General features: G+C 40.4%; 1 protein-coding gene across 2 annotated transcripts in view; it reads right to left on the bottom strand.

Annotated features, from left to right (window-relative positions):
- ADK (adenosine kinase) overlaps window positions 1-23,730 on the bottom strand; it is a 273,191-nt gene that overhangs the window by 245,306 nt on the left and 4,155 nt on the right. The window contains exons 1-2 of one of the 2 annotated variants that reach the window (XM_066191456.1): window positions 19,058-19,159; window positions 12,530-12,604 (exon numbers count right to left, since the gene is read on the bottom strand). In XM_066191456.1, coding sequence (XP_066047553.1) covers window positions 12,530-12,604; window positions 19,058-19,071 — 89 coding nt within the window. In that variant the 5' untranslated portion in view covers window positions 19,072-19,159. Of the gene's footprint in view, window positions 1-12,529; window positions 12,605-19,057; window positions 19,160-23,730 lie in introns of those variants that run through there. The other variant, XM_066191457.1, reaches the window with a different exon arrangement.

Below are 23,730 nucleotides of genomic sequence, written 5' to 3'. Positions count from 1 at the left end.
AAAAAATCCTTACTGAACATACTGAAGATACTGCTTTGTTGACAAGTACAGAAGTCCAGACTGCCATCCCTGAAAAACTGAAAGATTAAAGATGGACTGTACAATAGCAATACAACCCCAAAGAAAGCCTGCTTCCAGAAAAAAAATTCTTAGTTTAGCAAAGGTCTTCTTACACCAACAAAAGAGGAAACTGCTTAAACACCTTTTAGACATTCCTTTGGGAAAATACTGGAACTGTGAGAGAATGCAAAAATCAGATTGATTTCAACATGGATCAGTGCTAGAACCAACACTATGCCACACATCCATGAGTGATCTGGCGTTAAGTACAGAAGCTACTGACGAAATCCACAGATGACAGCAGACTGGCATGGCCATGTCATGACAATAAAGTATTCTAGCAGACAGTACGGCTTCAAAATACTAACACGCGAAGCCAAATAGGTAAATTAAAAGCATATAAATTTGGGTGGGCGTAAAGGCATCCCCCAGAGTAGTAACTTGGAGAGAGGAGAAATGAGGTGTTATGAACAGCAACTAAATCAACCTCAGCTTCCAACACACACCAAGCAACAGCAATGAGCTACTACGATACAGAAATAGGAACAAGCAAATAAACAAAACAGAAATAAGCAAAAATACCCCAGGGTGAGCTGTCATTTCATTTTCTTCCATTTTCAAATACAAACACTTGTAGCTAAAGTATTCAGCTTCAGAAGAAGAAACGTAGGTAGGAGTAAACCATACACTAGTGGTAGTGGAAAGGAGACTTAAAAAATAGCAACAGAAGGTTAAGATGCTTCTATCTTAACTTTCTACAGAATGCAGAAAACCAATTAATTCAGAGAAAATAAATTACTTCATAGTTATCAATGACAAAGAATCAAGTTCGGTTTGGGAAGGGGCATGTACATTGACTGGCAGAGAATTACACCGCTTAACTAAACAAAAGCATCTGCTTAGGGAAAAAATTAACTGCAACTCAAACCACAGGTACTGGGCACTTCACTAAAAAAAATTCCAGACGTTAAACTTTGCTATGGGAATAGACATGTCAGAGCTGAGAGGATGAAGGACCATCTTGGAGAACACATGGAGCAAATTTCTAGTGTTTTCCTTTTTACTCAGTTCCTGTCCTCTATTATGACTGGAGTCTTACTTGGCTGCATCACTCCCTATACAAACCTCTCTTTTTTTTTTTTTTTTTTTTTTTTTTTTTTTTTGTAAAAGTTGGAAATTCTGATTGAAGGGGTTTAAAAAATATTAGCAGAATTTTATTTTAACACATTTAATATGAAAGATGGATTATGGATTTAAATGTCAACATAGAATTAGTTTAAAATGACACTACTGAAACCTTAAAGAAATACAGTTATTCATGTTATAAATTACAGAATTTTGTTTCCCCCATTTAATATATGGACATGATTACTACTTTAATTATAAAAATTACGAGGTACAGTTTTTCCAATGTTCTTTTCTTTCACCCTCGGTCAGTATTTTCCTAGTTGTTTCTAAATTATTCAGTGTAATAAGGTAAGACGCCCCACTGATAATATGGTTGGAAATCAGGACTTTAATCAGCTATTAATATTGTAAGACAGATTTAAAGGGCTTTTGAAATTGAAGTCAAAACAATAATAGGTTTAAATGATTAAAAGGGATTAAGAAAGCCAGGAAAGTTCAAAGCCTGTTAATCACCAGACCGCGAAAAACTATGATCATTTAATAGGGTCAGCCCTATCACTCGGGACTTAAGCATATAGAAGTGGCCTTGCCAAAACAGTTGCCTTAAGTACAAACTAGGAAGCTAAAAATTTAAGACAGCTAAACACCTGCTGTATACAGATATAGAAAAACGCTTTTTTCAGTCATAATTTTTTAAAATATCTGATTACAAGTACCTTTTTAAAAGCTGTACACACTCTACATTTTTTAATTGGTACTCTGAATTCTAGACTCATTGCACCAGTAGAAATACATTTTGTTAACCTTCAGTAACTCTATCAAGGGATAAAATATTAATTCAATTTGTGCAGAACTACAGATATTCTCCTTACAGACTGAACTCTTAACATACTCCATTACTATTATTCCTTTGAGCCTTGACTATCTAAGCCACTTTTTTTGTTTTCCCAGTTCTTTTTGCGTTGTTCCTGCTCTGAAATGATCATCTAACATTTACACACCTATTTCCTTCCATCACAAATAAACACTCATTTGCAGTTTAATTCATTTTGATTATAAACACAAACCAGTTTCCACAATCATGAGGTAAAGTTTTATTTGCATAAAACTTACTGGAAAACACCAGCTAAAGTAACATGTACATAATCTAAACTGAAGGGTTCCTTTTCTTTACCTATTTACCCACAATTATTTGCTATTATCACTTTAAAAGTTATTGTTCAGACCAACTCCTACCAGTTCTACAACAGACCCGGTCACACTAGTACTGAAAATTCCCAAATACTTCCCCTGCCCCATAAGGAGCTCTGCTTTGAGAGTTTTTTATATGTATGCATATATATATATATATCTAATTCAGAGAAGGCACAGTAGTGTGGCTGCTCATGAGACCGTCAGATTGATATATTTCTTCTAAATATTGATGATTTCTTCTAAATAAAGACTCCCTGTTTGCCATATATGAATAGCACTGCCAGCTACCCAATTTACACTTGAAAACAAACACTTCATCACCTTCTCAGAGAAGGCAGACTTACAGAAAGCCATCAGGATGAACTTCAATAGGCTCTACATCTACAATAAAATACATTATTTTAAATAAAATACTCTGGACACACTAACAAAGGTTACAAAGGCAGTAACATTACACTGCTGCAAGCATAAGACCACGCTGGGCTCCATTAACACAAAGTACATTTCATAACTCAATTACAATTCTGCCCCCATACTAGATCTGTTCTATTTCTATCTCCAAAAAGAACAGATGAAAATGGAATCTCTAAAATACAATTATTTTAGCATCTCCAGTACAAAGAAATAAATGCCACATCAGGAAAAATCAATTAAGACAGAGCAAAAGACATTTATTCGTCAGTGAAGACCTCATAAACCACAGTATTACCCAGAATATTACCTTCAAGAAACAAAATCCTCCAAAAGGAAGGAACTGAAAGCTCTGAGGCTGTATTGAATCTTGATTGATATTAAATATTTAACTGTCTTCAAAATGCTAAAAATTGACCTTGTCATCATTCATAGGGTCATACAGAAAAAGACTGGTGTATCATATTTAATAAAATCCACTCTGTTCCCATTTAGAAATTACAAGGAAACTAACAGCAAGTCTTACATATCAGCTAAAACCACTCTAATATCTTTAAAAAAATCGAGTTTAAAATGTATTCCAATTTCCTGTTGGACAACTTTATCCATGTGTTTCTGCTTGTGACAGGCTAGGCTGAAGTACTAATTTCATATTATTACTGCAACCTAAATGAGTCTCAGCGCTGTCTAAAAGCCACATCTCTCTCATTACCTGTCTCTGCACCCAAGGCCTTAGTACAGGACAGTCCAGCTTACAGAAACTTGAACAGATAGTTGTCAGGGAATTCATGTACCTTAGTTTGCCTTCTCTACAAATGATTTTTAACACTGTTTAGAGCAAGCAGAAAGCTACAGACTAATGTTAACAGCTAGTGCGAAATTTCAGCCATGATGAAAGAACATATCCAAGCCATTAAAGTCATCAGCTTTCTAAGAAAAAGTAGCATATGGAAAATGGCACAGAAGGCTTTTTTACTGCACTGAAAATTTTGATTTTTATCCTAAAAAAATGAATGAGCAACACCAAGATGGAGATTTAGGGAAGTGCTCTTGAGAGATTAAATCCTCGCTGTGCCGCCACTGGGGCATATCGAGAGCTGCAATTACTGCTTCTGGGAAGAACTGTTCCTCCCTTTTGCCTCAAGACATCGTCACTGCTTGGTGTCTATTAATTCTTCACCCACAGTGGTACCTGCAACAACAAGTGCAGACGTGCAAGGGTCTGGCAGAGGAAAAAGAGACTGACTGAGGTATTTGGACAATTCCTGTCATTTTAGGCCCAGCTGAGTGTTTTGTCTCAGCACTGGTTGTAGAATTATATACAGAACTTGCCATGTCCTGACAATTCTGCTTAGAACTCTGGCTGTTGTTTAACACTGCCACATATAACATCACAAACACATTTCAAAACAGCTTCAATGAAACACACTGGAAGATAATCGGTCAAAAATTGGAGTTACTGCAATCAGATTTGGGGAAAGGTCTTCAATCTCTTTTCTACACAGCAACTATACAAAATAAATTGTCAGGAGACATGGGAGATTCTGGAACACTGTGTCTTCTGCTGGGAAACCAGGCAGAAATCAGAAGATATACATTTGTGACTGTAGTTCTTGCCTTGACACAGAATAGATAAGGCATGCTAGCCTGAAGCCATTAGGACATTGGGCTTAACTTAATATTCCCAGGTGAGACTGCCTGCAGCCTTTACTTGGAGTGGTCCGGAAGTGAATTTGGGTGTAGTTCCATTTCTAATGAAGGAAGTTGACTGTACATTTCCAGACTACAGTGATAGGCTAATGTTAGAGTAATCTTTATTGCCTACCTTCCTACCAGTGGGAAGTTACTGTTAGTTAAAAAGAATAAAACCCAACCTCAAGACTAAAAAAATAAACTGCTTCAATAATACAAGAACTGAAGAAATGTTCATGGTATGGTTGGTATTTCTGTGCCTTCTTGATACCGTTCACTTGTTACAGCCTGTCATGTTAGACAGTCATATGCTCCCCTTCACACTTTATCCTGTACACCTCAGATTCTTACACTGAAACTGAACCACTTTTGCTGTCACAGAACAAGGGAAGAAATACAAGGAAAAAAACAATCAGCGGAAATAATCACGAAAAATCGTTTAGCCACTGCTCCCTCATATTCATGTGCCATAAGCCCACAAGTTTCAAGTAGAACTAAAAAACAAAAATAATTTGTATGCTAGCACATTGAAGAGAGGAATCAAGGGTTTGTAAACTGAAAATAATCTGTCCCCAGCTCTGCATTTTATCTGAATTTATAAGGGAACTGCAGGCTTCATAACATGCTGGTCTACAACACAACCAGATTTCCTGTAACTTGGAATATTGATGATTCTGCCCAGACAAAAATAACACAAAATAACACTCAAACAGCTAGTTTACCCTCCTCCAGCTCTTGGCTAAGGGAAAACAAGAACACCAGTAATTAAGAGGAAGATGGGCTGCCTCCACCCTTACCCCGTGGCTACAGCAGAGACCACAAGGCCAACACTACAAAAAGGAACAGGACAAGAAGCAGCAAAGCACAGAGCAGGCCTGGGCAGGGTTCTGTGCTGAAGAGCAGAGGCACAGGACCAGGGATCTTCAGTGGCAGAAGCACCTCATACCTTAGGTTAGAGTTACCTGTAACACTGATGTGGTATCTGCACTTTGCTCAGGAATAGCCTGATGTAATAGCAAGTTACTAAGAAGAAATGTCAACAATTAGTATTTAATTTCAAAATGAAGGACAAAGTCTCTCTCTCTTGGTTAATGCAACTAGGGAAGAAAAACTGTTGAGATAGCATATTGCCTGACCTGAATGAAACAAAACTAATAATGTAATAATGAGCATTATAATTTACTTAAATATCTAGGTTTTTTGAAACTGAAGTTTTTAGAAAGATTAAGGTATTCCAACCACCTCAAAAATGTTATCACTAAAAAGCCATCTTTTCTAAAAGATGACAGATCAATTTCACCTAGAGTAAAAACATAAGACTTCGTCCAATAGTTGCTAATTTTTGACTGGGTTTTTCTATTCTTCAAGTCACAAGTAATAAATCAGTTTCACTTTATTACTGTAGCAGGAAAAACCCCTCTGATCTGTACTATGCTATTGAAAATTCTGGGTTGGACATGGAAAACAATATTAAAATCACATCTTAGTAATCTGTAATTAAGAATGCCTGAAACCATACACAGAACATGAATAACAATTTTTGTTTACTGTATCCTAAATAAAACCCAATCTTGTAATCGTTGCAATCGGGAAACTCTAATATGCAAAGTTTCTCAGTACAAACGGCAAGTAACACTTTCAAAGAGAAAGTTTTACCATTGCACTTAAGCTGGATTCCAGCTCTCTATTGACAAGACCCAGCTTTTTCCATTAAAGATATCTTCAGCAAGGGTCTTTTTGTTTAATTTTACTGCCTAATTAAAACCAGAGATACTTAATTCATAGACCTCCGTCACTGAAAGCTCCTTGTTTGCATTGAAGAGGCAAATGAAACCCATTATTTCATCATTTGCCTTGTAATGCAAGCCACCAAGTTTTGTTAAACAAATTTTCACTTGTAAGCGAAGGGAAAATATAGATAAGCTCTGTTTGTGTGTGCATCTGTCATGTCTTAAGGTTATTCTAAAGAATACAATTAGTCCATTAAGTCGACATGTTCTACTGACAGGCATTAAATCTGCAAGTCTTCTGAAGAATGGGAAAAATAAAAGAATAATTCATGATTTACAGTTTATTACTAAATATGTATTTAAGAAAGTGAAAGCACACAAGAAAGAGAAGAGTGGAATATGTCCCATTCATGGACATCTTACATTCTATTTTACAGGTAAATATGTAGTTACAAGCTCCTCTATAACCATTGCTCAAACCCTATATACCTGAAAACATCACAGCTCTCCATGCAATACTGTCACTCCATAAGTAGGTTTTTCAAACAGCCTTTTCTAAATGGAGTGCAACTAAAATCTGTCACTCATTTAAACTACATATTTAACTAAATGCACTAGGAGAAAGCATTACGGCTCTAGAAAGCTTTAATTATGTTGTCAGGAATACTACCAAATTTGTAGACACACTAGGATGAAGAGGACCTTCTTACGACAGCTATCACTACCCTAAGTTTTTGCAAGCAAACACTGGACTCCTATAGCAGTCAGATGATGCAATTGGGCTCAACAGTTTCAACAGTGCTCTATGTTCAGACCTTGAGATTAATTAAATTGACTTCTACAGGTACAACTAAAAACACAAGGTAATAATAAAGCGCTCAGCTATTCAGCTTCTCTGCCAGATAACCCAAAGCAACAGATACTTTTAGGATTAATCTTTCACAAGAATTACTGAAATAATGGAACAGCATACACAAAATTACCTTCTGCAGGGGGAGGAAAAATACAGGGGCACATTTTCAGGGACAGGTTTTTAAGTTTTTACTACATACTTTCCATACTTTCATCACTGTATGCACAGTACACACTAAATCCAAAACACACAGCACTGCAACACCTACTAGAAAGAGAATTAACCCTATCTCAGCCAAAACCAGGACAACAGGAAACACAATTCCCAGATCAAAGCAATACAAAAACCCATTACCTCTCCCCAAGGGCTGATGAAGCACAATCTAAGTTAACACATTAATGAAACTGAAAAAGCTGCAAGTCTGAAGGGGGTAGGGGGCCCCACTTAAATCTAGCAGCAAAGCCCATGTTTGCAGCCTCTGCATTCTTGGATACTGCAACCTCCTAATACAGAATCACCACATGTCCTTCTCATTTTTCAAGCTCACTCCAGCATGTTTTTGGGGAAGGGTTTGTTTTGCACTGAAGCCTAGTTTGGTGAACAAAGAATCACCTCTGATTGTCTAAAAGCTATTTAGACCCTTAGTCACTTCATGAGAGTGAACTGTATGAATGGCCTTTTGTTTGGTTTTTTTTTTTGCTATGGGAAGTTACAAAGGCTTCTGTTAAACATGAGCAAAGGTAACAAACTGAAAATGTTGAGAATAACACAAGCCACTGTTTATACTGACCAACCTAATTTAATACAAGTAAGCAGAAGTTTTTCGTCATTGTCGACTGAGGCTACTTCGCAAACTTGTTCTTCATTTTTAATCCAAATTGCCACAAGAGTGGAAAAAAATATCAAATATGTTAATCTTCTTCACTTTCATCATGGCAAACACTAAAATAGCTTCACACAAGAATGTTTAATTTACTAAATGTTAACACTTCCATTACAAAAGTTTGTGCTCAACTAATCCATCACCTTCTGCCAGTACTTTGCAGTGAGGAAAGGTAAAGGATGCTCACACATCTTGGGATCTCCAGGAATGACCCAACCACTTTCAGTGCTCCAGGTGGCACACTGCAGGAGATCATATCCATACTAGTGAAATTATGGATCACAATGACAGCACTTCTTCCTTCGCTCTGTTCATATAGCAATCATTACCACCACTCCAAAGACCCCCTTTCATTCTTCCTTTCCAGTTTCTTCAAAACTGTTTTTCCCAATGAAGAGGAAGAAGAATATAAACCCATCTCTTGATTTAAAGATAGCTTGTATTTACAACGGAGAAGGCAGGGAAGAGAATTAAGAAGCAGCTGGTAGAGGGCATGAAAGATATAAAAATTCCAGTCTTTACTGAGCATCCTCAATTAACTTATGCAAAGATTGCCACAGACCCTAATTTTAAGGGAAAAAAAAATAAACAAAACCCTAAGGAGAAAAATACTTGTCTACAATACAACCAACAAGAAATCACACAAAAACTTGTAATCCTGGACCATGACAGTGATAAAATAGTCTGTCTGCAGGTTATAACTATAATGGAATTTGGCAGCCCAAGCAGTAAACATAGGTCACCTTATGACATCATGGCTCTGGTGAAGAGCCCAGAAATTACAGTGAAATACAGCAATACGATTCTTAAAACCTGCTTTGATAAATAGAATATATATCCTAATTTTCTCCTGTATCTCCACTCCTTTTTAAGAGCATGGGCGGAAAGATATTTACATGCTTATACAGGTGCTGGCAATCACGGTATTTTCCTCGCCTTCCCTCTGATGAATTAGGGAAGATACAAGGTTTCACATATGGAGAAGTTTCAGGACTGGCACAATGGTTCCCTCAATGTCGATTTGTCAACGCTTGATTCTCTTCTCCTCCTCAGCTCATGCAGCCACAGACCCAGCAAGAAAAGGTTTATCCATACCATGAACACACATTTCTCAACCACTTAAGTGCACTTGAGGTGACAAGTAATGCCCAGATCTCTACAGCCTGAAAATTAACCATAACTAGGTAAGCTAAATTCAGTGTCAAAACCAGAATATTTGCAAAACAGAGTGCCCTAGGGAGAGCAATGAAACACATGTCATCTCCCAGCTTTTAACAGCAGGACACTGGAGTATTTACAGGAGTCAGCAGTACTGAGTTTAGTGTCTTAAAATGTCACTGGCATGTTAATCAGAATTTCTTTATCCATTTTAGCAGAGTTTAATATATGTAGTGTAGATTAAGTTATTTTTAAATGCCTGTCGCAGTTAGAAGGTAAAAGAATCATTCCTGTTAAATGTGTGAGTACACCAAAAGCTTTAATGAATACCTGCTAGCAAAGTTATTTTCAGAGATTAGCATAGCTATAGTTAGCAATTCACCCACAATGCATTAATTCTTCTTCTATTCCTTCCCCTCTCACCCCTAAGAAGCTGCTCTTTGAGCAAGTATCCATATCTTGATAAATTAAACAAAAATACTCTTAGGTAATGGAGCTGATGCAAACTAAAAGGAGACAAAAAAACAAAACAAAACCACATTTCTGATATTTTTTTCATGCAGATACTAAAAAAACCCAAGGACATATGGTGGACTATATTTATTTCAAGACTTCTTTCCAGCTCTGTAAACAGAAACTGAAGTGGTTTGTGGTATCACCAGTTTTCAACAGTGCCATCAACATTGCTAACACTTTTCCAGATTGTACCCCTGAAGAGAGGCAAGACATGGGACCAGAAATCACAACAGAGGCCAAAGCTTCTCTGGCTCAGGTAATGCCAGACTGCTGATAATGATCTGAGAAGCTCAGATGGGCATGGTGAAGTTCACTTGTGATATAAACTGCCTCTCCTAGGAAAGGCTTCAAGCCCTCCAAAACTTGTCGAGAGAGCAAAAGACTTTGGAGGTCAGATTAAACCAAAATCCATTTTGACAACTAAGTGTCAGGGTTGTGCTAACAACCCAAGACAAAAATACCCACCCATCCCTCCAACACTGCTCATTTCCTCAAACCAGGATTACATGGCAGCAAACTGTTTAGAATCTGCAAGGGGTAGGACTGCATTATGTGTTTATTTTCAGGATTTTTTATAGCATGGATTGTGGGCCAATTAAATATGGTTTAAAAGACCACTTTCTATACTTCCTTAGGCTGTTTCAATTTGCACAGCATTTTCAACTTTCTTAACAGAAGTTACAAAAATAAGCTGTATACTCATTTTAATACTCTCATTTCACTGACAATATATATTGATTAAACTTGCAACATCAAGTCCTTTATTCTGAACAAAGGTATTTATTCTTAAAACTGACTTTAGGAGAGGTGGGTAAAGTAACAGAAACACTGTAAAAGTTAAACGTACAAAATCCTTAGGGGTGTTTACCTAAACTTTTCTTATTTTCCTAAGCTACCTTCTCGAGTCAGACCCCCGCTGGCCTGATGGCCCCATTAAACATTCCCGCCCAGCAGAAGAGGTGAGGAACAGACTGGAGGTTGCCAGGATACCAAAAGCTGACACTACATGGCTAGAGATGGGTGCATGTCTTGCTTGAGAAGAAAAAAGAGACTACAGTGATCAACAATTACTCTTTCAAATGCTTCACAGTCCTGAAACGTCTATGTTCTTGCACCTCCCTGCAACATTTGAATAGATAACTTTATTCTAGCAGTTGTTCTACAGCTACATTTTCTATTTTATCTCCCTTCACAAGCTTAGGAAGCGTGGGATCTGATTCCCATTTCAGGAAATGTTGCAAAAGCTAGTTGGACCTGAAGTAGAAACGCTCTTGTCGGTTTCTTAAATGGACTTCTCTGCATACACTGACAAACAGGGAGAGGGACATCAAATCAGGTGAGGGAGAAGGTAAACAAGCTCCTCAGTTTTGAGGTTATTACCAGAGCTCTAACACTATCAGCAGGCTCCCTGTGAAACTGCTGGGGGAAGACTGCTTATGGCTTTCAACAATGCAATACCACACAAATGCATTTTGGCAGTAAAGAAATGCTCACAGAGCATATGCTGCTCCAGGAGATAATTTAATTTGTCCAACAGTACTCAAATTGGAGTACATAAGACTTCTAATTTTTAAATTAAATTAAATTCTGCACAGCACATCATGTCTAGTGAAAAAGCACAATGCACTGCTGAAGGATTTCAGTGCTGCAGTAGAGATCCCATCTTCTCTTTTATGTCAGCAATTTATAAGGATTAGTTAGGGAGTACTGTTGGGTTGGGAGAAGGGCATTACTTATTTTAGAGACTGGCTTTCAAGTTATTTCAGTGGAAACATGAGGCAGAGAATTACACCAGATTAATTTACTTTTTTGAATACTCAAACCATAGACCTGATTTCTAAGGTGCCAGGTGTTTGAAATTGACACAATCCATTACATTCTTGTATTTTGTTTTCAGCTTACAACATAGAGGCTTTCACTTCAACAAACCTTAAGATAAAATTTGAGTGATGAAATACTGATGACTAATTATTCCTAATAAAAGCTGCAGAACAAAATATTTGTGGCTGGAATACACATTCAAAAATAATGTGAATGTCTTCACCTGTTCTTTATTTGGTGATGAGAAATCTAGTTTTAATGCAATATTCCCATTAACAGAATAAAGAATGATTAGAGAAAAAAAACTATTAACACTTTAAAATTGAAGAAAAATTGCAAGCACTCTGAAAGATCAAATCAACTTACAAAGCAGGGAAAAAGTGGCAACAACAATAAAAAATGGAGCTCAAGCAGAAAGATTTAAAAGAGCAACAGTATTTTACACCTCTGGAAAAGACAGATCTCTAAGCTGGTTCAAGAACGAGTAATCTTAATGCCAATTAAGCAATCCAGCAATATGGTTATATGGATGGTAGCATAACAAGTAGGCTTAAGCAAGATAACAGACAACCTGATAAGAAGCAGTCCTGTTCCTGACTGATAAACTGGAATATTTTTTTAAAAGGTGTATTTGCACAACTTTTCTTGGTGTAGTACAGAAATGGCCTATTTACCCCACAGACATCACTGAAGAAAAGAAGAATACAGTAATAGCAAATCAAAAGTAGCACACGAACATTCATACAAGAGCTACCTAAATCTTACTGAAATTGATGACTCCTTCCAATTAAAGACTAACAAGGACAGTACAAGGAGACTAGAATAAATTGATTAAAAAAATATGAAAACGCTGAAGGTTTTCATAGATACCACCACTGCAGTTTCATAGAGCAAGAACAATCAAATGACAGATACCATGCTGGCTACTTCCAGCACAAGGCCAGAATCCCGGAGAGCAGCATCAACACAGCATTACACAGGCAGGTAGCCCTCCATTTATTTATAGGCATCATTCTGGAAACAAAATTGACATTAAAAATAATAATAATAATAAAATATATATATATATTTATCAAGGCTTACTTGTCAAGGAAGTCCTTGTCCACAACTGCACAGATATCAAGCAGAGGATTTCCCATTCCGAACAGGACATTTTCACTGTAAGAGAATCAATTATTTCAAGTTAGATTTGCACTGGTTAACTGTTCTTAGTATATGTAAAGACATTTTTTTTATTAAAAAAAAAAAATACAAAAAACCCAAAAAAACCCACATTTTGCCCAGCACAGTAAACACACAGTGACCTGGCACACACACAGAGTCAAAACTGAGTGAAGTACCATCCTACAGTGATGTTTGATCAATACACAGACTGCAATAATAAAGGTATTATTCTGTTAAACCGTCACTTACTCAGATAAAGAATTTAAGCTGCATGCCACGTTCTGGAGTTTTAAAAAATGACATTCAAGTTGTAGTACCAAATTTTAGATAGGGGGAGCATCACACCACAGTAATAAGAATTTCACTGAACCCACTCAGTTGTTGGGTACCAACAAATAATTAACAATTTAAGTCTGTTCTAATAAACTGAAACAAAGAGACTAAGGATTCTGCATTGTCAGCCATTTTAAACAGTGCAGCTGTCTATTGGTAGGTTGGATGTACTTTTTAAGCGATTTGACATTCATTACAATGACTTCTTTCACACAGAAAAAATATATCAAAAATACTGTAAACAGTATTTTTAAGAATGACAGCTTTAAGGGTTTTTTTTAGATTAATTCAAAAACCATGTGCTAAATTTTTTTGAATAGCATGTACTAGGGTGATAATGCAGTAATACCAAAGGATTAGATATGTGGCTTGGTGTCAAGCAGGAGTGAATGCAGCTGTTCTCTAAAACTACATCCAAACCCATCACATTCCTTGCCAAACTAACATCTACTGTCTCCAGCCAGCAAGGCACACCCATGCTCCGGCTACCAAAGGTTTGTGTGGCCAGGTTTTGGTAGCCAGGGGACTACAGGGGTGGCTGCTGTGAGCAGCTGCCAGAAGTCTCCACCATGTCCAGCAGAGATCCAGGATGGGCATGCTGCTGGCCAAGGCTGGCCCAATGAGAAATGATTGTTACACCTCGGTGATAACAGATGTAAGAAGTAGGGGAAAAAAAAGGTTATTGTGCAGATGTAATGCGGCCAGAGAAGAGCAGGGTGAGAGCATGTGAGAAGAACAGCCCTGCAGACACCATGGTCAGTGGAGAAGGAGGGGCAGGAGGTGCTCCAGGGGCCTGAGCTGAGGCTGCCCTGCAGCCCACGGTGAAGCAGGATGCTGCCCTGCAGCCCATGGAGGTCCACGGGGATGCAGAGATCCCCCTGCAGCCCATGAAAGAGACCCATGCTGGAAAAGGTGGATGCCTGAGAGGAGGCTGAGACCCCACAGGAGCCCCATGCTGGAGCCCCCTGGCAGGGACCTGCAGACCCGTGGAGAGAAGAGCCCATGCTGGAGCAGGTTTCCTGGTAGGACTTGTGACCCTGTGAAGGACCCAGGCAGGAGCAGCCTGTCCTTGAAGGACTGCATTCAATGGAACAGTGACCCAGATTGCAGTGTGGAAAACACAATTAATAACCTTGATACGGAGACACAGCAAACCATGCTTTAAGTATCCTAGCTTTTGGAACTTTAAGGACAGTCCTTTAGAGCCCATTTCACTGTAAATAAAATGTGTAAGATGCTGCTTCATGAAGACAGAGCCAGAAATCCAGCTCACTCCTAACTGGGATAGTTAACATCTGCTTAGTAAAAACCTGTAAGACTGACTAAATACTTCTGTCAGTGTGACAAATAGCACAGCATAACCATAAGTTACACCTGGCTAGAAGACAAGAAGAGTGAGAGACAGATGACAATTCAGAAGACATAAGGATAAAGGGGATTGCAGCTGAAGTCACAAGACAGAATATTCTCTCCATTGTGAAACCTAAGTATTGCATAAGTAGTACTGTAGGACAATGAATGAAGTCAGAACTTTTCAAGTGTTGAACCCCAAGTCACATGTTCCTGTACTTAGTGATTACCTGATTCTCACACACTGTGAAATTTTACACATCAATAGATTTATAACTACACTTAAGGAAAAAAACAACCCAACATATAATGGATAACTTCTGCGTAAGACAAGAGCCAGCACTTTAATGGTCAGTATGCCAGAAAACAGCAGCTGTACTTAAAAAAAAAAAAAAAAGTCTGAAATACAGCTGACATGCTGAGGTCACCACCTAGGAAGAAGTTACCACGTTCAGTGGAAAAGCAAAATAGAAGCTACCAAACATTCCATGAGCTGTGGGCTACAGAACCTGCAGGTCAATGTGTTCAAAGCAGCACAAGGGCAACTTTGTGCAGGAGCTCTGTGAAGCCAATAACATGCATACAAACTCCTCACATGTCAGCAGCAGCAGGAACTAGAACTTTCGGTGCCATTTAATGCAGGCAGCTCTTTACATCACATATAAGTCCTGCTCATTCCCAAGCCTTCCTTCTCCCACAATATTTTATAATCATCTCCATTCAAGTATTCCAGAGGCTGTATGCAGGGTGCCATTTGGAATTAAGTTTTAAAAGCCAATGTAGCTATCATTAGACTAGCAAGTTTGGAAACATTCCACTGAAACTTCTGGGCAAACTCTCCCCGAATTCAGTATAGCTGTTTCTCACAACTAAATATAGGACAGCAGAGCTTGACAGCATTTTAAACATATAAAACATTGAGTAGATTAACATTGATTTCTGTGAAGAAATCAAGTGTTATAAACTGTTTACCTATTTTTGCAAATAATCTAAACACATAAAATAACATACATTAATCTCTAGCTCTGTGTCTTCAATGAATATGTACTACTACATTTTTGGTTCTTTCATCTAGGGATTAGAATTACCTAAGCCCCAAGATACCAGAACTTCCATGCTTAAAAATACAAATTAATATTCCATTAAAAAAAATAAAAAAATCCATACACTCCATTTTTACTGGGGACTGGAGTTGTGTCTTTCCTTAACTGTCACTATATTTACGAAAACACTTTTATGGGCAAAACGGGAAAAGTCTAAACAATTCCTAAGTCACAAATTTTTAAAAGTCAACAAACAGATATTTAAGAGGTTGGACTCCATCTCTGAGGTCTTTTCCAACGTAACTGATTCTGTGATCCCCACTGTGATCAGCCATTTTCTAATACAAGCTTTGTGAACCAACCTGGAAAGTGCTGTTGTTAAAGAGGAAGACTTGGCTGTAAATTGTTAGCATGTTCAACCTGACTGACCCAACACTGGCTACATTTAGTGCAATGCAAATCACCCTCCCCTTCTTGAGGAGCTGCAAAGTCTCTGCACTGTTATACTACTGCACGTCTTGTGGCACTACATAAGGTACAGAGACTACCTGCCTTCAGTTTGCTCCTCAGTAAAAATAATTTCTTTTTTTTTAAATCGTATATACTCTGTAAAGCCACATAAGCCTCTGTAAAAGCATAAAATAAAGCAAATGTTTATGATTCTGGAGAATGCTAAATTTACGAGTCTCCAGAGCAAAAAGCTGAGATATTAAACTGTTATATTCTCACCAGGGTGAAGACTTTGAACAGAAGATTTGAACGTTATAGGTCTTATGTTTGCTCTTCAGTCACACTGGACATCTGCAGTAATTAAAACAATCAACCTAGTTGGTTGATTATTTCCAACCAACTAGGGATAAAGCATAGTGAGGGAGCAGCAATAATTTCCTGAGATTTGAGATTTCACAACATATAGGTTATTTGGGAACACATCTCTGCCACAGACACAGAACACACTTGTGTAGTCCTCAGCCTCCTTGACTCTTCCCTGCCCCTTCTCTTTCACTGGAGGACTGGTATCATTCAAAAAGGATGTTCTTGTTTAACTCAGCCAACCTATTGCAAAAGAATATTTGGATCAGTTCTTCAAGAAGCAGGTGACAACTCCTCCCCCTGCACAAATTAAGGACATATAAAATTGACTAAACAATCAGCATCTATGTGTATATACGCATCCAGACACACCAAGAGCACATATCTATGAACAAGATATATACTTTTTAAACTCTAAACTACAAATAAGAAGTTCCTACAAATCTAAGTTGTCTGGACACAAAAATACACCATCCAGCTAGCAGGCAAAACTACAGAACAGTAACTACAGAAAGCTTTAATGTACATCACATTTACACTCATAACTATTGACAAAGAACAATATATCTTATGAGTTTGGCTTTTAACTTAGGACTACATGAAGTGTGAAAGTTCAAGCAATGTAACTCATTAAGTATAAATAAATCCTCACCTGTTAATTAGGCACTTTGCTCAGACATTACCAATATGACTGATTTTACACAAATGGCCAGTTCACACCTTACTATTATCACAAGTGGCAGAAATAATAAAATGAAACCAAACTGGATAAAAACAACAAACCGGAACAAATAAACAAAAAAGAACCCACAACATCAGTACTGAGCTACCCTTGAACCTTTTTGAAGGAGTCAACAAAATTAACTGCAACTGAATGATCTGGAAAGCTGTGTCCAATCTCATGCTCTACTGCTGCAGGCAATTTTTAAAATATGGTCCTGATTCAAGTTGGCTGCTGAACATAAGCAGTACTATATCCAACTATCACACAATATTGTTATCATCCCATGCTGCTGCGCATTTCCGTGGAAGAGCAACATCAGAATATCAGTGAAAGCTTATTATTAGTTACTGGCACAGAGACAGAGGAATATTTTGGGCCTTTGGATACTGGCAAGTCAGAAAGCCTTAAACATACTGAGACATTTGGGTGTGCAATTGCAGGGCAGCACACCGTGTGCCTAGTCTTCCTTTTACAAATTTAAGATATTGTCTTGTAAGATCTAAAATATTAGTATTTCTGAAGGGTTTCACTGTGCCCTTTAAGGTAAGGCAAAACGAGGCATGTTTTAAGCCTGTTCTCAGCATACCCATTTCCGTTTAAAACCCCATATAACACAAGATTTGAACTCACCAAAAGTTATTTATATGGGTAGTCAAAGCAAAACAGCAATAGTGCCAGATTTATAGCACTTGACTAGTTATAAGCCCTCGACTAAAAGCATCCTTCTCGCATCCCACATACCCATGTAACATCATTACAAGTAGGATGATACTTACTGTTAGCCACAACTCATCTAACACAATAATAGTACCTTAGTACTATTATTTCATCCTTCCAGAGTTCAGACAATTTTCTTGCATCACTGATCAGCAAATCACTGTAGCATACAGAACTTAAACATACAAGGCAGCTAGCAGGACTGCTCACATGCTTTCCTGACACAGGTCTTAAGCAAAGACAATATTTGGCTAAGCAGTTACATATTTACATACTGACTTAGAGGAACATCTTCAGTGAAGATTTCATTTATTATGAAACTTTTGTAGTCTTCTAAAGACACATTCACAGGTTCCAACTCTGAAAGCAAGACTAAAAGCTTTGGCCTTATGTAAGCAAGGCTGCCGCAGAAAAAACTGTTCCACCACTACCCAGCTCCTCACACAGTTGCGCTAACTCCACAAGCTCCAACAGTGAAATACTACTGCAATTTCAAAGTTACCGTCTCGGTCAGAAACAGTGTAAATGAAACCTGATACACAGAGTTTGGAGGGTGGAGAGAGGAGATGGGAGAATTGCCTTGAATTATCAAATTCAACTTGGAATCTGTAATTTTAGGCATTTCTTTAGCAGCCGAAGACCTGATCAAAGCTTCCCAATTTACCTCACAATACAACCCCATCTTAAGATGAAGTGCTTGGGGGAGAAAAACTACCCACTCCTTTCACTGAATGTTAAGTTGCGGATTTGTCGTTCTCCAGGTTTCACTGACCGGCTGATACCACCACAGTTCCAACAACCTGCCATTAAGACCCTGCTTCTCGTTATTGGGGATTCTTTTAAAATCTGGTTCCAGTCACGGCAAGCTACAGCGAGGGTTTAAGGTTCCAGCGCGGCTGCCCGAGCCCCTCCACGCGCGTCCTCCCACGCCCACGGGCGGCACCCCGCGGCGGGCGGCGGCCGCCCACGCCCCGGCGCTACCTGTGACAGCGGCACCGCCGCCGAGCGACGCCGCACGCAGCCCCCGGCCACCGCCCCGCGGATCACCTGCGGGCCCGGCCCGGCGCAGCGCTGCTCGGGGCTCTCGCTCCCGGTGCCGCTGGGCAGCGGCATCGCCCGCGCCGCCGAGAGTACCGGCCGGGCGCGCCCACCTGCCCGCCAGAAGCCAGCGCGGCGCCCCGGGAGCGCTGTCCCCACCGGGCTGAGGGGTCGGCAGGGCACCGGCACGGCTCTCCCTCCTTCCTCGCCCCAGGGGAGCGGGCGAGCAGCCGCCAAACCAACTCGCGGCAGAAGGAGAGGGATGGGACGAAGCTGCGCTGCCCCGCGCCCTGATTACACAGCGGGGAGAAGAGCCCGGCTGCGGCGGAGCATCGCGCCGGGCGCCCCCGCCCCGCCGGCGGGAGTGCATCAGCACCCGCCGCCCCTTCCCTCGGGACGCGGGGCTGTGCTGCGGGCGCTCGGCATTACCTGAGAGCGGCCATTGCTCCGCGCCCGCCCGGCCGCAGCCCCCTGGCAGCAGCGGCGGCGGCAGCAGCAGCAGCAGCACCGGCACCGCCGCCTCTCCGCCCGGCGCCCGCGCCTCAGCCGCGACTGAGCGCCGGGCAGCGCTCGGCCGGCCCACCGCGCGCCCCGCCCCGCCCGCTCGCGCGTGCCGCCATTGGCCGGGCGGCCGGCGGGGGCGGGCGCGGGCCCTGCGCGGCGCGAGGAGCCGCGGGGCGCCGGCCGCGGGCCCCGAGCCCCGGTTCGGCCGCGCCCGGTACCGAGCGGCGCCGCCCGCCCGCCCGCCCGCCCGGCGCCCCCAGGCTCCTCCGCCGCCATCTTTGGTAGGGGCGGAGAGCGCGCGCCTCCCGCAGGGCCCCTGCTGCTGCTGTCCCCTCTGCGAGCCCCGGCGGCGAGTGTGGGAGACAGTGACAACTGGCCAAAAAAAAAAAAAGTTTAGTGGCGGTAGCGCAGAGGTGCGGGGCTCGAGCCGCGCCGCCCACAGTAAAGATGGCCAGCGGAGCCGCCGGCAGCGCGGCCCCCCGGGTGTCACGGGGCCGTGGGAACCCAGAGGAGCCCCCGCCCCGGCTCTGTCCTGGCCGCGGGCTGACGTCCGCCCCGACACACGATCGCTGCACCCTCGACACGAACGCGGTTTTATTCCTTTTATTCAACTGTACGTCGGGACAGAGGCGAAGCCACCCCGAGAGAGCCCCTGCGGAGCCTGCCTGCCCCCGGAGCGCACCGCCTCACGCCGGGCTGCCGGGGCGCCCGGCCGCCACCTGCGGAACGCAGCGCTCCGGGTGCCCAGCCGGCCAGAGGGCACGACTGGAGACACGGGGAGAAAAGGGCAGCCCGTCATTGCTTACCCTCTTTTCTTATTCGCCTGACACTGGCAGAACTGCCGTATCAGAAAGGGAAAGCCTCGCGAAAGCCGGGTTTCTTTGACAGCCTCATTTGGCTGTCAAAGTTACTGCCACACTGTGCAGATTTGGCACTTTGCTAACTTACGAGCACCAGAAACACTGATTCATGAAACTGAAGTCAATAGGTTGTTTTTGCCAAAAGTAAATCCCACGTAGTTAAGTACTGCTGTGTCACCTCTAACTAAATATTTAAACTTCACAACTTCGTAACCCTGTGGTTATTAGTCCAAAGTTTCCCATTCCTTTCCATCTACAAAATGGGAATATTGTACTCAGAAAAATTAAAGCCAAACTTTGCATCTATTTCTGATTTTGGTGTCTCTCAGAGGAGATGATGCCAAAATATGACACACTGATGAAGGTCAAGGACCTGTATTGTCACATGAGAATAACAGGAAAATTTATGCTCACTATCTGAGGTAGGACAAATCTAGGTTCTCTAAATCAGACACTCAAAAAAATAATCACCACTTATTGAACTCGCCACAAAAGTCTCATCATTGAAGTGTGTTAGGGGTCCCAAAAAGTCAAATAACAGTGGGAAACACATCCATCCTCTTACTGTTACGGCAACACAAGGTGCAAGAAGTCCTCAAATCCTGAGGGAGGATTTTGAACTCTCTTGAAATGCAAATACATAGATGGCCATGTCCTCTGATTCATGTTGAACAATTTCCTATGTCTAGTTCAACAGTTTCACTGTTTAACAGCCAAACATCTGTTTTGTAACCTAGAAGGTGGGGGAGGATGATCCCATCACCAGCAAATATAATAACAGCTACATTACTTGTTATTGTATATAACTGTAGAATGCAGCTGTCTTCTTGGTTCTGTCACTACATTCAAAATAATCACAACACTTTTTTTGTTAATCTAGTTGTAGATTCCTTCATAAATAATTGCCTGATTTTAACAAGCACATAAAGATATGTAAAGAAAAATAGATAAAATACTTCAACACGAACTATATTTACAGTATTTTGCAACATACAGCTGCATATTATGAATTGTAAGCTACAGAGGAGGATGCCAAATGAAGTACCATCAAATGTTTCTAAATTTTACCACTTAAACATATTTTCTCTAAAAAATCTTAACATCTTTTCATGGAATAGCATGTATGACACCTCAACATTGGTCAATAGCACTTTATAAGCTTCCAGCTATTCCCTGTGCCCAATCATCCTGCTTGTGCTATCACATACTCACAGGTTCTACTGCTACTGACATCTTTGAGACACCACCTACCCCTACTACCACTTATCAGTGGGCTTTAGTCATTTGCCAGGGAACTGCTACACATCCAGACCCAACCCCAACCTAAGCGGAGAAACAGCGACCAGGGTATCCCTGGAAAAATGGTCAGTTGTGACTTATGGTCATTCAGAGATGAACTTAATGCTTGTGCCCCAAGTTCAGCTTGCAGCCCCACCATGTATGTGCTGGGCAGCTGGCCTGAGTTTGCTCAGCCTTCCTCACTCCTGACCTTCCAAAGTCCCTCTGCTTGCATGGGGCAGCTGACCTTGTCTTCACATGTGATTTGGCCTAAGAAATCCCTGAGAGAAACATGGAATTCACAGCTTTTGCATCTAAAATATATATAATGCCTGACAGTGTCTAGCCACAGTCTCTTGACTGCTTTTGTTACTATACAAGAGAGAAATCTTCATGACCACGTAAGTTTCTCTATATATGATATACAACTTCCTCAGGCGATTTCACTAAAATGTTTCCTTTCGAGTACACTATGAATTCAAAATGAACTCCAACCCTACCTGATAAAATAACAGGCAGGCATATGAGAGCATATTATTTAAAACATATTATTTGTTATTAATAAAGTACAATTTAAAATTGTACTTTATTGAAGTAATCCATGAAACTCTACACATTATATATTTGTAACTTGTGTATCCAAGAGACAGGCAATCTAGGCCTTAGCCTTGGACTAATGTGTTATGTTTTACACCACAAACATTTGGTACAAATCTTACAGCTTACAATATATAAACAAAAAGTTCTCTATTAACCCCCATATCTTCACTCAATTTCTTCAAAGTACAAAAGTAAGGTTGATCTTAGATAAGATGCCCATCTGTCTGCAAGACAGAAGGGTGATTTTTTACGTAACAGCCCCAGCAGACATTAGAAAACGGGACTAGTGAGCAAGTCCACAAATTCTCTTTCAGTAACAGCATTTTGCAGAGCTTGCAGATATCTTCTATTATAACCGTTGTTTTGGAAACTTTTCTGCAGAGAGAACTGAGTATCTTGCAACATAAAATAAGATGCGTTTTTAGCTTGTATGGGTTCTACTTGCAAAGCATTAAAAATTTTTTATTATTTTAAAAATTCGATAACATCATCCCATTTCTTTTCATGTAGCTTCACAAAGTGTTCAGCTATAAAAGCAAAGTCTATAAATCTGCTAACTCTTCAGCATACTGCAGACACCTATGCTTTCTTCTATTTTTTTCTAATCAAATAGATAGCCCTTGAGACAGTTACAACTTCTTTGTACCACTGAATGTACAAGGAAAAGAAACCCACACCAATCTTTCACTGTAAATGAAATCCCAAGGTAGCATAAAGCCAGAAAGTTGCTTTATCTTACCATCCTTCAAGTGCAGCACAGCTTTGACTGTGGTCAAACAATCATTATGGGTTCAAAATGGAAAAAATCCCTTTCCCTTCCCTGAAATCTGAGTAATACCCAAAGACTTCTCTTCTTCACACAAAATGCATTGATATTACATAAATAATATTTGGTTCTACTATTATACATTATATGAATAATACATTTTTAAGAATCAATTTATGTTAAAAAAATGAACAGCCTTGAAAAAAACATTGTGTTCACATTGTATCTGCAAATTCAATTTACTTTTTTCAAGAAGATAAGGTTTTCCAATACACTGTCAGCAAATAGTAATTAATGACCTTTAGATAGCAACCCATTCCCTGCTTCTGAAACTGGTTTTGTGAAATATTTGTGTACCATGCCTGTGTAAGTAACTACTAAAATTCAATATCACAACCTTGAATCACAAGCCAGAATTCTGCTTCCAAGATTTCCACATGAAATATACCTTAGCAACAGTAGAGTAAGCCAAGGTCTTGTTCTACAGAATTTCACATTGCTACGCTAACGCCATAGTCAGCTAATTCTACATTCATTCAAGTCTCTTTCCCGGGCATCTTCCTTGTCTGTTTGTAAGCAATATTGGTAGATCCAATGAGGTGAGTAATCCTACACAAACTGTTCCTTTAGTTGAAAAAAAAAGGAACTCAAATCTCAGGAAAATTCACAGTTTCAAGATTCGCGATGAAAAAGGACTATTTACACTGGCTGCTGTCTCCCAGGTAATCCAGCCTGCAAGCAGCCTCAGGGACAGGACTGGTCCCAGTGACTCAAGGGAGGCTTCCCAGCAAGGCAGAGCTGCACCTTTCCGCAGGGTATTGGCCAAGGCTGTTACGTCTAAACCACTGTTGTGGGTGTGACTCTGCTGGCCAGGTGGGCTGCAGGTAACATCAGTAAGGAGAGAAAGAGAGCTTGTGGTCCAGAGAACAAAGAGCCTTCCCACAACCTCCTCTCTCCTCAGGTTACACACTCCCTACTATATAGCAAGGAATTACTTCAATTAGAAGGATGAAACACCATGGCAAGCTTCTCCAAAACACGAACACAAAACTGTGGAAACATGACACATGCTAGGCAAAATCCCAGAGGATTAC

This window comes from Chamaea fasciata, unplaced genomic scaffold (genome assembly GCF_029207755.1).
Source record: "Chamaea fasciata isolate MVZ Bird 193981 ecotype frontalis unplaced genomic scaffold, bChaFas1.0.hap1 SCAF_9, whole genome shotgun sequence".
NCBI lineage: Eukaryota > Metazoa > Chordata > Aves > Passeriformes > Sylviidae > Chamaea > Chamaea fasciata.
Note: the sequence above shows the minus strand (reverse complement) of the source record. Positions and strands in the feature narration are given on the sequence as shown.